At 32.8% G+C, this 12,382-nt stretch overlaps 1 protein-coding gene across 3 annotated transcripts in view; it reads right to left on the bottom strand.

Annotated features, from left to right (window-relative positions):
- Window positions 1-1,478: 1,478 nt before the first annotated feature.
- Window positions 1,479-12,382, bottom strand: part of Fbxo8 (F-box protein 8) — a 40,587-nt gene continuing 29,683 nt past the window's right edge. For 2 of the 3 annotated variants that reach the window (XM_003469126.5, XM_063234746.1), the window contains exons 4-6: window positions 4,820-4,938; window positions 3,716-3,912; window positions 1,479-2,430 (exon numbers count right to left, since the gene is read on the bottom strand). In XM_003469126.5, the coding sequence (XP_003469174.1) occupies window positions 2,243-2,430; window positions 3,716-3,912; window positions 4,820-4,938 (504 nt within the window). In that variant the 3' untranslated portion in view covers window positions 1,479-2,242. Of the gene's footprint in view, window positions 2,431-3,715; window positions 3,913-4,819; window positions 4,939-8,860; window positions 11,202-12,382 lie in introns of those variants that run through there. The other variant, XM_063234747.1, reaches the window with a different exon arrangement.

Raw genomic sequence — 12,382 nt, 5'->3', positions numbered from 1 at the left:
AATTTACTAAACTATTATTATGTTCGTTATTATGAATTTTGATAGAACTTGTTAAACATTTCTACTTACCTGGTTTTTAAAATAACCAGGAATAAATCTCTATTCAATTAGCTTCAAAAGGAGAGTACTTAGTTGGAGAGGTTTAAGCTCTTTCAGACCAATTCTCCAATAGATAAAACTACAAACTCTGGACAAAATATAAAAATCAAACAGTTGAAAGTAGTGAAAAACAATCCAAAACAGGCTGATACAACGGAGGAGAGAATGCTTGGAAGGAGAGGATAGCATTAGGGGAGCTTTCTGTTTTTAGAGTCTAGTTTGAATCACGTGGAGTCTGTGGTTTTACTGACTTGAATTATAGGATAGAGTTTGATATAACGACAGTGACCCCCTAAAATGCAGAGGGAAATCCTGAGTAAAGAACCAGTGAGAGAGATGCAAACCCTGTGCATAAACTTTGACCCAAATTCTAGCTTATTTCTGAGCATCCGTGCACAGAACAGGTTCCAAGCAAAAAGCCCTGGTTAAAGAACTGATGTGAAATTTGAGCTGCCACCAATGGTAGGCCAGCCAGAGCTTCCAATCAGGAGTTCAATCAAGTTAATTTCCAGCTTCAAAATAATGTTATTGCTATTTTTTAATCGTTGGAAAATTAATTAGTCTGAAGATTAAAAAAAATTGTATTTCCTCTGCCAGGTATGGTGGTACACACCTGTAATTCTAGCACTTGGGAGGCTGAGGCAGGAGGAACACTAGTCTGAACTACATAGTGATTTCCAGATCAGCCTAAAATACAGAGAATCTGTCTCAAAAAACAAACAAAAATTATAATTTTATCATGAAATTCAAAATTATGCACATGTGAAAATTATTTAGATATTTGCTTCAGAATCTGAAAATTATTTCCTACTAGTTAAAACATCCTTCTGACATTAAAAATATATTTATGTTAGGTTTTTTCATTGAAAAAACTGTCATATTATCTTTATGATTGTAATATTAACATCTCTGGTTGACTTGGAATCAGATTTGGAAGAACACCCGGATTCTGCACTTCTGTAAGTTAGTGGTTCTATGTATCACATTCTGTATCACTCCAATGCTTTGCTTTTTATTTATAGGTAAGTTTTAACTTACTATATAAAGCATGTTCCCTATTAATCTAATGAGGTATATTTTAATTATAAACTAATTGTCAATTAGGATATAATTAATCCATTTGCTTTCCATTTAGTAGTATTTTCCTCCCATTACTCAATTATGCAACATCTGTTAATGCAGAGTTTATATCTAGCTATCAACCGTACCCAGCAAAGGGCATAGTTCACAGAAGACCTTTGATAGAGATGTACTGAATGAATAAATGAAGAGTATACGCTAATATTCATATTATCCCCTTCAGTGGATTATGCACATAGATCATCAAGATTAGGAAAATAGTCACTTGACTAATTCATTCAGATATAACCAAGCAAAGATTTACCATAATTCTAATACCATTTTATTCTGCTCTTTTAAAATTCGAACACACTTTAAAAAAAATCCTAAGTGGTTTAAGGGGCTTATCAAGACTTGACTAACCTGGAAGATTTTAAAATAAATAATCAAGTGATAAATTTACATTATACAAATAAGTGCTGGTTTTGCACAGCAACATGATAACAAATCAACACTGTCTTCAAATTCATACAAATGAAAGCTGGTATTGGTTTCTATCTGAAGTCAGATCCAACAATGTTCTCTGTTTTACAGACAATGATATTCTCTGATTTGAATCAAATAAATTTCAAAACTCAGTTTGAGAGAAAAGGAAACACTTTAGTTAAAATCTTTACAATAAAATAATTATGATTATAAATCTCTTTAGTTAAATATGTACACAATCTATTGTATTTTAAAAAATGGAAATGGATAAAGTTTTTCAGGCCAATCTAATGCACAGATACACCATTTTATAGCGTATAATGTATGTCAGTTTAAGATTCTTTAACAGCTGGGTCAGATAATGGCTCGGCTTTGTGCAAAACATAATAAGCAAAATTAAGAAAAGACTACAAAATTATTTAGTTCCCCCAAGAAATTATTAAAAAAGAAAATAGTGAAAGAAAAAGAAGTTGTATACTCAAGCTTGACTGCATACAGAGGGTAGAATGACCAACACGGTTATAACCTCACATCTGCTAATGAGTCCTTGGATAGCTTTAGTCTGAAGTAAAAAGTTAAAGTCCTAGCAATTGTGCTTTTACGCAGCCACGTGGCCAATAAGGTAGATGTTGTCATAAAGGTGCCCTACAAAATCTTCACTAATGTTTTGAGCAGCACGACGGGTATTTCGAATAAATTCTCTTTTTGACATTTTATTCTTCACATGAGGGCTAGTGAGGTCAATGGAAAGTAGAATCAACGAGTAGCACAGTACATAGACAGCATCTGGAAGGAAAAAGAAACGCTTGAAATTGCGACCTATTTTAAAAGGTATTCCAAATGTGTTTATGTCAGGTAAAAATGTTCATAATTTTAAGATAGTAAATTAGTTGATACTAAACATTGGATAGCCAACTCGTTTCTGAACTTTCTAATTTAGCACTGACAGTCTTGTATCCTGGAAAATTCTTCAATACTGGGAAAAGTGGGGCAGTTACTATAGAGCATGAATGTCAGCTCAGTGAGTAGTTTCTCCAATTTAAAATAATTTTACAATGGCTTAGGAGTTTGTAGTGAAAGTTCACTTTAGATTTAGAAATTTTAGCATATTCTTTTATTTTTTGCTTTCAAATACATTATTTACACTGAACTGGCACTACAATAAAATGTAAACAGTTTTTAAGATTATTAATATTTTCATTTGAGATTTATTTAAAAAGTCTACGGAATTTACATCAATTTCAAGAGTAAATCGATATGGAAAAGATTCCCAGACTTAAATCCTATTCACCAAAGTAATTTTATCTATATAAACTTTGGGCAAATAGGTGATTAATATTATAATAGTAACAAATTTTAGGATAGTTGTTACTACTATGCTACTGATATTTTACAATTCTGCAGTCTTAAGAAAGTTAAGCTAAACATTATATCCTGTAAAGCCTGTTTAATGAATTTCATATGATGTGTAAATGTCTTACAATCTCTGCTTAAAAAAGACAGGCACAGTGCATTTTTTTTTTTTTTTTTTTTTTGCTATGAAGAAATAAGTAAAGTGGCATCAAATGAAAAAGTATGTAGGAGACTCAAGCAGGACCACATACACCCATACAAGGAAATATATATCTGATATATATACATAAACATATACTTATACATGGTAAGAGCTAATTGTATTACATTTTGTCAGAAAAAAAGTAGTTCTACATAAAATGTGTGGACTGAAGTTTTAAAAGTAATTTTTCAAGTTTTCAATTATACAAGTAAACATATTCAGCACTCAAGAATGATGTTAAAGAATTTATATAGGTTTGTCTAACTTTCTTCCCAAAAGTTGATTTACTACATGTAAATTCTATATGTGACTAAAGGTCTACCCAAGTGTTCCTAAATGCAGTAACCACTACAATGTTACAAGAAGTTCTTTTAAACAGTAGAAATATTTTTACCCACAGAAGACTTGTTTTTGCCTAGAGATGGCAGGAGAGAGGGCAGGAACTAATGTGAAAAAAATATATGTATTACATATATATGTGTGTGTGCATGTGTGTGCACATGTGTGCATACTTACCAGGACTAAGGCCAAGTTCCCGTGTTAAATCAGGATTACAAGCACAGAACCTATGTGAGAACTTTGTAATAAGAGTTTCAAGATATTCTCCACGCTCTTCAGGGGCATGGATATGACGAAAAAATTCTCTCAGTGCATTTGGTAAGAACTGATTTCTAAAATTATGCAAGGTTACAAGGTCATCCAACACATCTCTCCTATAGAAAAAGAAAAGATTACAGCTTTAGTTAACTTTATTAAAATGATAAAAATAGTCATTTTTAGATAAAAATGTTTATTGTCAGCTCAGACAATCCTATAAAAGTATAGCCTTAAATGTTAAAAGTATAATCACTTCGAAAACAATTTTTTTAGAAGACAATTTCAACTCTTTCATGAGTAGGTTACACAAAACAAAGTACAGTCAAGAGTTCTATTTGTGAAATAAAGAAAAATTTTCAGTAATAAGAATGTTTTAGCTGTTTTCCTAAATCCAGTAGCCATAGGATGCTCTTTTTTTTAGCACTCGTATGTTTTTCAAATTATGAAAGTTAAGAAATACTTCTCTCATATTAAGCCACATTTATACAGGTAGCAATTATTTACGCAGATTTTTAAAAAATGCCTACATATAATATATATTGCTTTACAATTTGGCTTTGCTTTTTCATATAGTACACACAGTTTTTTGTTTGTTCATTTTTGAGACAGGGTCTTGCTATGTTGCCAAGGCTGGCCTTAAACTCATGATCCTCCTGCCTCAGCATCCCTAAGTAGGGGGATTATAGGTATACACTACCACATGGATCTACCACACTCTTTTTAATGACCCCACAGTGTCCCAGGGATAACAATCTCTACATGGATAACAATCTTTATTTACATACAGTTAGGTTATTTACAATTATAAAAATATTTATATATATGTTCTTTATTGTTTTTAATCAGTAGCATTCTATTATATAGTTATGCATTATTACAATATTCTTCGATTTTACTGAATTAATCCATGATTATATGATCAAAATCTCCAATTTTTAACAGTTGCTTATGGCAGGGATAGACAAACTATAGCAGTGTTAACTAATTTCTGATAAAAATTTAAGCTTTCTTTTTTTTTTTTACCTTTCATCAAGGTAGATTCTCAGTTTTTTCCAATTTAGCGTTCTTGTACAGAAGATAAACTTTGCTATTTCCTTTGGCGAATCATCTAGGATACCCTTGGACATGAAGTAGTTTACCCCCTAAGATAGAAAGACAAGTCTATGTAAATAAAATCAGCCTTTATTCATAAATTGTAACAATAAAACAATAGCAGAACTATAGCTATAAATTCTTTTCAGCATCACTAGACTTTTTATAGTTTTATCATGCAAAATACAAGCTAGAACCTGAACTGAAACTATTATTTATGTTTGACAATTTACATGCAATGAAAAGTAGGAAATTCAAAGTTAAGATTCCTAAAGAAATTTTAATTTAATTTTCTGGCACATGTCAGGTAAAACTAACTACACAGAAATATGGCCTAGGGGCCAGGGTCTTAGCTCAGTGGCACAAGGTGCCTGCCTGGCAAGCTTAAGGTTGTGAGTTTGATTTCTGGCAACCTCCCTAAAACAACAACAACAAGGACAACAACAAAATCCGGTAAACCCCCCCCCCCCCAAAGAAAAGCAAAGCAAAGCAAAACTAAAACCTCCAGAAATACTACCTAATTTGGGAGAGAACAGAGAAGGAACCACAGTACAGACTATAAAATAAGCCTTGTAACAAACATTTCCTGTTTAAAAGGAAACACGATTACTTAAAGCTAAGATGCACGTTTTAGATGCATGATTTTGAGAAAAAATAATCTCCAAATGAAAGATTAACAATTTTATTTTGAAAAAAATTAAATGACTTAAAGTAAAGTAGGCCAAACGCAAGGCTGGCTCAAGGGTTTTACTACTTTGACTTTAAGCATTACTATGTTTTACAAAAATCTAACTACAATATACACCGAGGCACAACATAGTAAGACAAACAGTTTCAATATTTTTCATAGGATTTATCTTTGAATTTCCTTTTCTCTGCATGCAAAGTTTTCCAGAGACAGTATTATTCAGTTTGTATCTACTTTAGATTGAAATCAGCAACAACAAAACACAACAAGAAAGTCAAACACTGAAACCAGTGCTATCTCACATATAAGGAAGTCACATTCAAATAAGTGTCCTGGGTGGATTTGAATGTGCGGTTATTGAAATAAAAGGTAGGTGTGTTTATTTCAACTTGCAGATATCCAGATACATGCAGCCCATGAATGCCCATGTCTGGATAGTGGCACAATGTGTGCAGCTAACCGGCGGAGAAAATGAGGTATCGTATACACACAACACAAGTTTTACACATAAATTCCTCGTGTCAGCATTTCTCTACGAACACACAGCATGCAGAAATACTGCATATTAGAATTTAAAAATTTGGAAGAATTTCTATAGACTCAAAACTTTTTTTCTAAAATGTTTACATCAAAAAATTTAAATAGCATTTTGGTCGAAAGAAGTGATGTTTTTGAAAAGTTAAAATTATAAACTGCAATTAAAATATAAGACTTACATAATGGTAATTTTATGAGACATAAGAACAGTATCTTAATAGCAATGCTAAATTTTTCATGTGAATTTTCGTAGTACATAGGAAATTTCACAAGGTATTGATTTAAAAAATGTATATCTAAAAAAAGGAGTGAGACTTCCTTATTATCTCAACCCACATGTCACTGTGTCCTGGATACAAGGATTAGAAAATGTAGTATGATGAAAACAGCCCAAAAAATTGCTTGGAAAGAGGCTCTCAGCAATGTGGTTGGGAAGGGCCACTACAGAAATAGTAAAGCTTGTTCCATCCTTTCCTCCATTAGTTTGAATAACCGAGAGTTGACTGTATGTTTAATTGATCTGCTTTAGCAAAAGTTGAGTGAGTTTTGTTTCCAAAATTTCTCAACGTAAAAGAATAATAATATTTTAGAATTATTTACAGTATTTAATTTTAACTGAAGCGATTAAAAGACCAAGAAATGTAAAGTAATATTTAATAGATTCTTTATTCATACTTAAATCACCATTTAAAATAATCCTAATCTACTTTTTAAACATTATGCAAAATAACCCACTGAGTGAGCCACTGAACTGAGTGGGATACAATTCCTAGTGACACATGTCATTTTAATATTACTTGATCCCTATTTAGTTCTAAAGTATCTTTGTATTTCTTTCATGTAAAAATATACCATTGGCTGTGTCCTTTTGGAACATGTTTTTGAGAATTTAAGTAAGCTATCTGAATTCTCTAAAGTAAAGTATACTGAATAGGAATAAGCACATCCACAAAGAATTTTAAGTGAAATCCTGAAAATTGGCAACAATCCTGAAGTAGATCAACTCTGTTCATCTTATGAGGAAAGCCTGAGGTTTCTCTGGCACAGATTACTTTTAGGAGGGCCACCAGAGTGAAGGGTAATGGAAAGACAATAGGAAAGAGCATGAACCAAATTATTATTGTGTCTACTAAGCAAGCTGGCAATCACCCTTTTCCGTAATAATGAAATATAAACATATACTGCAGCATACGATCTACTAAATAATCAGGTTTATTTAATAAGTTGTGTAAGTATTCTGCTTTTAAGATTTAGAAGAAAAATACAGAGCAATCTCTAGGCCACACAGCATGTAATAATTAGTCACGATTAAAACACTCACCTGTGTGTGCCTATTTGTGCATATATTTTATCTTTCAAGGCCAAGGAAACTGTAAGAATTGGTATTAGTCTGCACTAATATAAATATATTTTCCAGTAGAAGGAAAGGTGCAGCTTGCTATAGTTCACATGATTATAAGATCTACTATGTGTGTAACTAATTTTATGAAGCATACTAGATGCTATCTGGATAAAGGAAGTCAGAACCTCCCGGGATTGCTGAATGGTGCATCAATAACATTATATAAGGAGGAATGTACTGGTATTAAAGCATATTTTTAAAAGAAGACAATATTTAAAAAGAAGATTAAGACCTTAAGACATCCTAACGACTATGTTTTAAGGAAATAGGGGCAGACATTGTATGTAGTGTTAAGTAAAGTTCTTAAATTATCTTTTGGGCCTGGAATTCCTTTGCATATCAACTCTGTGGAACTCCTTCGCACTATAATGTGTGCATGCATCACTTACAATTTTTTGATTTTGTGTTTGCATTTTAAAAATACAAACTAAACACCTGAAGCTGGCAAAGGACTGCAGGTTAGGAATCGCTATTCTAGATGCGTGAAGGAGGGTAAACGGTGCGAGCCAGTTAACGGGGAGTGCTACATAAGGGAAGCCAGGCAGGCACCAAGGCCGTTAGCTAAATCACCGGCCCTTGTTCATATATATTTTAATTAATTTATGAAAACTCAATTCTGCTTAACTTTTAGAATCATTTGAGCTGTTGCGGTCACACTACAGTTCCTTTTTCAGTTGTGAGAGAATTCTAAGACATCCCTGTCAGGTCACTGTGAGACACATTATGGTGATGTCAGTCCTATGAGGGTTGGTTACACAGCATAACGATAGGCTCTTAGATGACATGTGACTATTGGCCAAAACAGATGTTCTAAAAAAGCTGCCTGTTATTAAAATAGGTATTTGGCCTCATTTTTCCTTGGAAAATATATGTGTATATTAAAAAACAAAACCAATTGCCTATACCTTCACTAAAATATATTTAACACAAATACTATATATCACATTCAATAAGTAACAGTAGTATAAGACACTATATAATGGTTATATGACATTTACAGAAATAACTGGAACATATGCATATGACAAATCTACTATGCATGAAAGTTGAATACAGTCTAAATAAATGTGCATGAAAAAATAAATGTTTCAATAGTTCAGTGAAAGGAAGAAATTTTTGGATAAAGTTTGGGGAAAATGCTAAGAGTTTAGATGGCTGAGTGAGAGGCACAATGAGGAATAACCCTGCAGTTAACACTGTTAAATAAAAGCAATATAAAATAAAAGCTCAGGTAATATTCAGGGAAAATAGGGAGATAACGTTGGTCTGAGAACAGGAATGAACTACGCTGCAGTAGAAGTAGCATGGAATTTTACGGTAAGAATTTTTCTCTATCTATATGCACCTGCAGTCCTCTGTAGGCCTTTTTAAAATGGTGAAGCAATATCTTGCGGTATCAGTTTAACAGTAGAGTTTTCTTTCTTCAGTCATGGTTTTGCTTTCTTATCTTTTCAGTTTTGCATATTCATTTTTCTTTTTTTGTACTAGGAATTGAACTCATGTGTTGTGCTGCTGAGTTATAGTCCCGGTCCCGATGCACATTCAATTGTGATCTAAAAATACTATGAAAAGTTTCAGAAGTAATGTATATATTTTAAACTGTGCGCCATTCTGAGTAGTATGATAAAATCTGCTGTCCAGCTCCATCCCATAGGACATGTATCTTCGCTGTGTCCATTAGTCACTTTATAGCCATCTCGGTTATAAGATCTAACTTTGTGGTATCTGTGCTCTGTTCTTTACTTACGAATGGCCCCAAAGCTTTAAGAATGGTAATGTAAGCGATTCAGATATGCCAACAGGAAACCATAAAATGCTTCTACATGAAAAGGTGAAAGAAATTACAAGAAGATATTAAGACAGAGAATACATTTATACATCTTTCATTACAAAGCATTTTTATGATTGTTCTATTTTATGGTGATCACTTCTAATAACTGTGTGTTTAATTTGGAAATTAAACGTTTTCATAAGTATGTATGCAAAGGAAAAAATCTTAGTATGCATAGCTTCAGCAATAGCTACAGTTTTATAAATCCACTAGGTTTCTTGGAACATAACCCCTCTCTTGAATAAGGAGGGACTCATAGTATAAAGAGAAATAATAGAAATAAATTAGTGGGCTACTTATTTGTTCAGGAATGAATGTGTGATAAAACAGAATTAAAAAGGAAATAACAAATTTAAAAAAAAACATTACTAGAACTCCATAAACTACATAAAAGAAATGAATATACTTGATAAATATGCTGGCTATCAGGCCAAAGGACAATAAAAGGGAACATTAATTCATGTTTCTAGCTTAACAGAAAAACGACTGACAAAAAAAAAAAAAACGTGATTTGTGAGGGGCAAGTTATAAAAAGGGTTGATTTTAAGGACACAGTGATAAGTTTGGTCTTAGAGTGATAACTTTGAGGTGCTGATAAACTAAAAAGTCACAGTAGATAATTGGCAACAGTATTAGGGAATAGAAAAAAAGTAAAGATTGTAAGTATAAGTTAAGGATCTTGAATAAAAAGGTTCATAAGGAGAGACTATGTCAAACAGTAGAATAATGTCCCAGAGCCAAGAGTCTAAGATTTAAAGATGCAAAGTGTGCTAAACATACTTACATATTGGAGTTTAAAGCCATACTTCTTACAAGAGGGACTAAAAATCTGGGCTCCACCATTAAAAGATGATGTAAATATAAACAACTTACTCAAAGTTTCTGACCCTCAGTTTCCTAATCAGCAAAAATTTTAAAAAGCTACCGTAAAGGCATTAAAACGTCTATCAAAAGAAATATGACTAATATTCTTTCCTTTCAGCTAGCCCAAGGAGACTAGAGTGGGAACAAAGAGGACATCAGATTTGGTGACCAGAAGAAAAGTAAGTAGTGACTTTTAAGAAGTCTCTTTCCAGAATTGTAGCCGGAGTCTCGGAAAGCTAAGGAATGAGCTCAAGGTAAGGAAACTGACTACATCCCACTTCCCAAAACTGTGTTATTAGGATAAAGGGGAAGCCTTGGGCAAAAAGAGAAAAATCAATGTTTCTCAAGCTAATTTTTGCCTCTGCATGTCAGAAAATGAAAGAAAATCTGGAAGAACAGGACTGACATACAGGAAAAAATGTTATTGCAGGATCAGCAAAGCAAATAAGAGAGAACAGAGGAAAAAACCTAGAACTACAGTTGGAGAGCACGATGTTTTCTAAGACTGGAGATGGGGGAGCAGTAGCGGTTTAGAGACAGATGCATTAAGAAAGCAGAAAACAGAGCCCATGCTGGTCTCCTCCTGAGGAAGACTAAACAATTTTGGGAGAAGAAGGAGAAAGTTGTGTGGATCCTTGAGTGGAGCAGTGAAGATTTCTATTAGCCACAGTGTAGAGGAAAACCGAGAACCCAATAGATAAACCAAAGCAGGAGCAAGAAGCAGTAAGAATCTAAGTGAAGTCCAGGTGAATTAACCCCATCTCAAGTTAATATGAAGCAAAATCTACCACATATAATTCCAAACAAATAAATACATATTTTGGGACAAAGTGAATTCTAGAAAATTAGGCATGAAAAACCAAGGGGAAAAATACAAACTGGTACTGAATGTACTGGTTATTTGCACTGACAAGTGGCAGAGATATTGTGTAAGAGTCGGTATCAAAGAAATCACTAACATAACAACTACCATATCAGAGAATACCCATAAATTGTTCTCTTGAAGAATAGCTTTTAAAAAGTAAAAAAAAAAAAAAAAAAAAAAAAAAAAGGATTTAGCTGGTTTTGCTCATCTTGTCCATTTATACAATGTAAAATCTAGTACCATGATGATAAACTTGTTCATACAACATCACGTCATAGAAGGCAAACTGGACACTGCATTTAATTTTACTTTCAAAAGAATATTTTGAAGATGTTAAAAAATAACCCTTGCATTTTAACAATAAGTAATTATACAACAAAATAATTCTATCTGTATTTCTAACTTTTCTTTCAATATGAGAAAAGATATATATCATATATATATATATATATATATATTAGTTTTTACGTGTACATTTCAACCATAGTGAAATGAACAAATGGAATTTTAATTGAACTATAAGGTTTAAGCAGTAAAAAGAAATAAAAAAGTAAGAGATGTAGTATGTTGTGAAAACTGGACTTTCTGGATAGAAGCAGTTGACTAGCAGAAGTCCATCCTCTGCAGGTCAGAGGGAGAGTTCCATTGTCTTGTGTGAACACAGCAGCAGCAATGATCAAGATGACTGCTCTCATATTCTCTCTTTCGTTTCTTTTTTTCCCCTTATAGGCTTTCATATTTGCTAATGTAAACGTGCAATCTATTAATTTTGTGAAGGCCAGCAGTTCTCATTCATTTTATCTGATCAGAGAACTAAATTAAAGAATTTAAAGAGAAACTACAAAAGTTGTACAGTTGAGAATAATTTATATGGGGATATTTATTCACAAACACAAAAATCAAACACCTTTTTTTTTTACTTGTAATAAAATAAACACAGAAGATTTACTTAATGACTGAACTTAAGACTACAATTTTTTTCATCTTTTTTAGACAGGGTCTCACTATACAGTTCAGGCTGGCCTTGAGTTCACTTTGCAACCCAAGTTGGTCTCAAACTTGCAACAGTCTTCCTGAGTCCTGGGATTTCAGGTGTGCGTTACCACACCCAGAAAGACTATGAATTTATAATGTGATTTCATTTCACTATGCACACTAAGTTCCATAATGTTTTGTCTCTTATGTAAGTGCCATCTCCTTTGCTTAGCATCCTTTGGCATATCGCTCAGAAATGCTTCATGTGGTTATTTATCTATTTTTGTGAACTTAGAAATAAACCTGCAATAAAGCTGGGCCACATCCCAGCT

The sequence above is a fragment of the Cavia porcellus genome, unplaced genomic scaffold, assembly GCF_034190915.1.
Source record: "Cavia porcellus strain 051 isolate PalLab524CR breed Dunkin Hartley unplaced genomic scaffold, mCavPor4.1 scaffold_24, whole genome shotgun sequence".
In the NCBI taxonomy this organism is placed as follows: Eukaryota; Metazoa; Chordata; class Mammalia; order Rodentia; family Caviidae; genus Cavia; species Cavia porcellus.
This window is presented reverse-complemented; position numbering and strand designations above follow the sequence as displayed.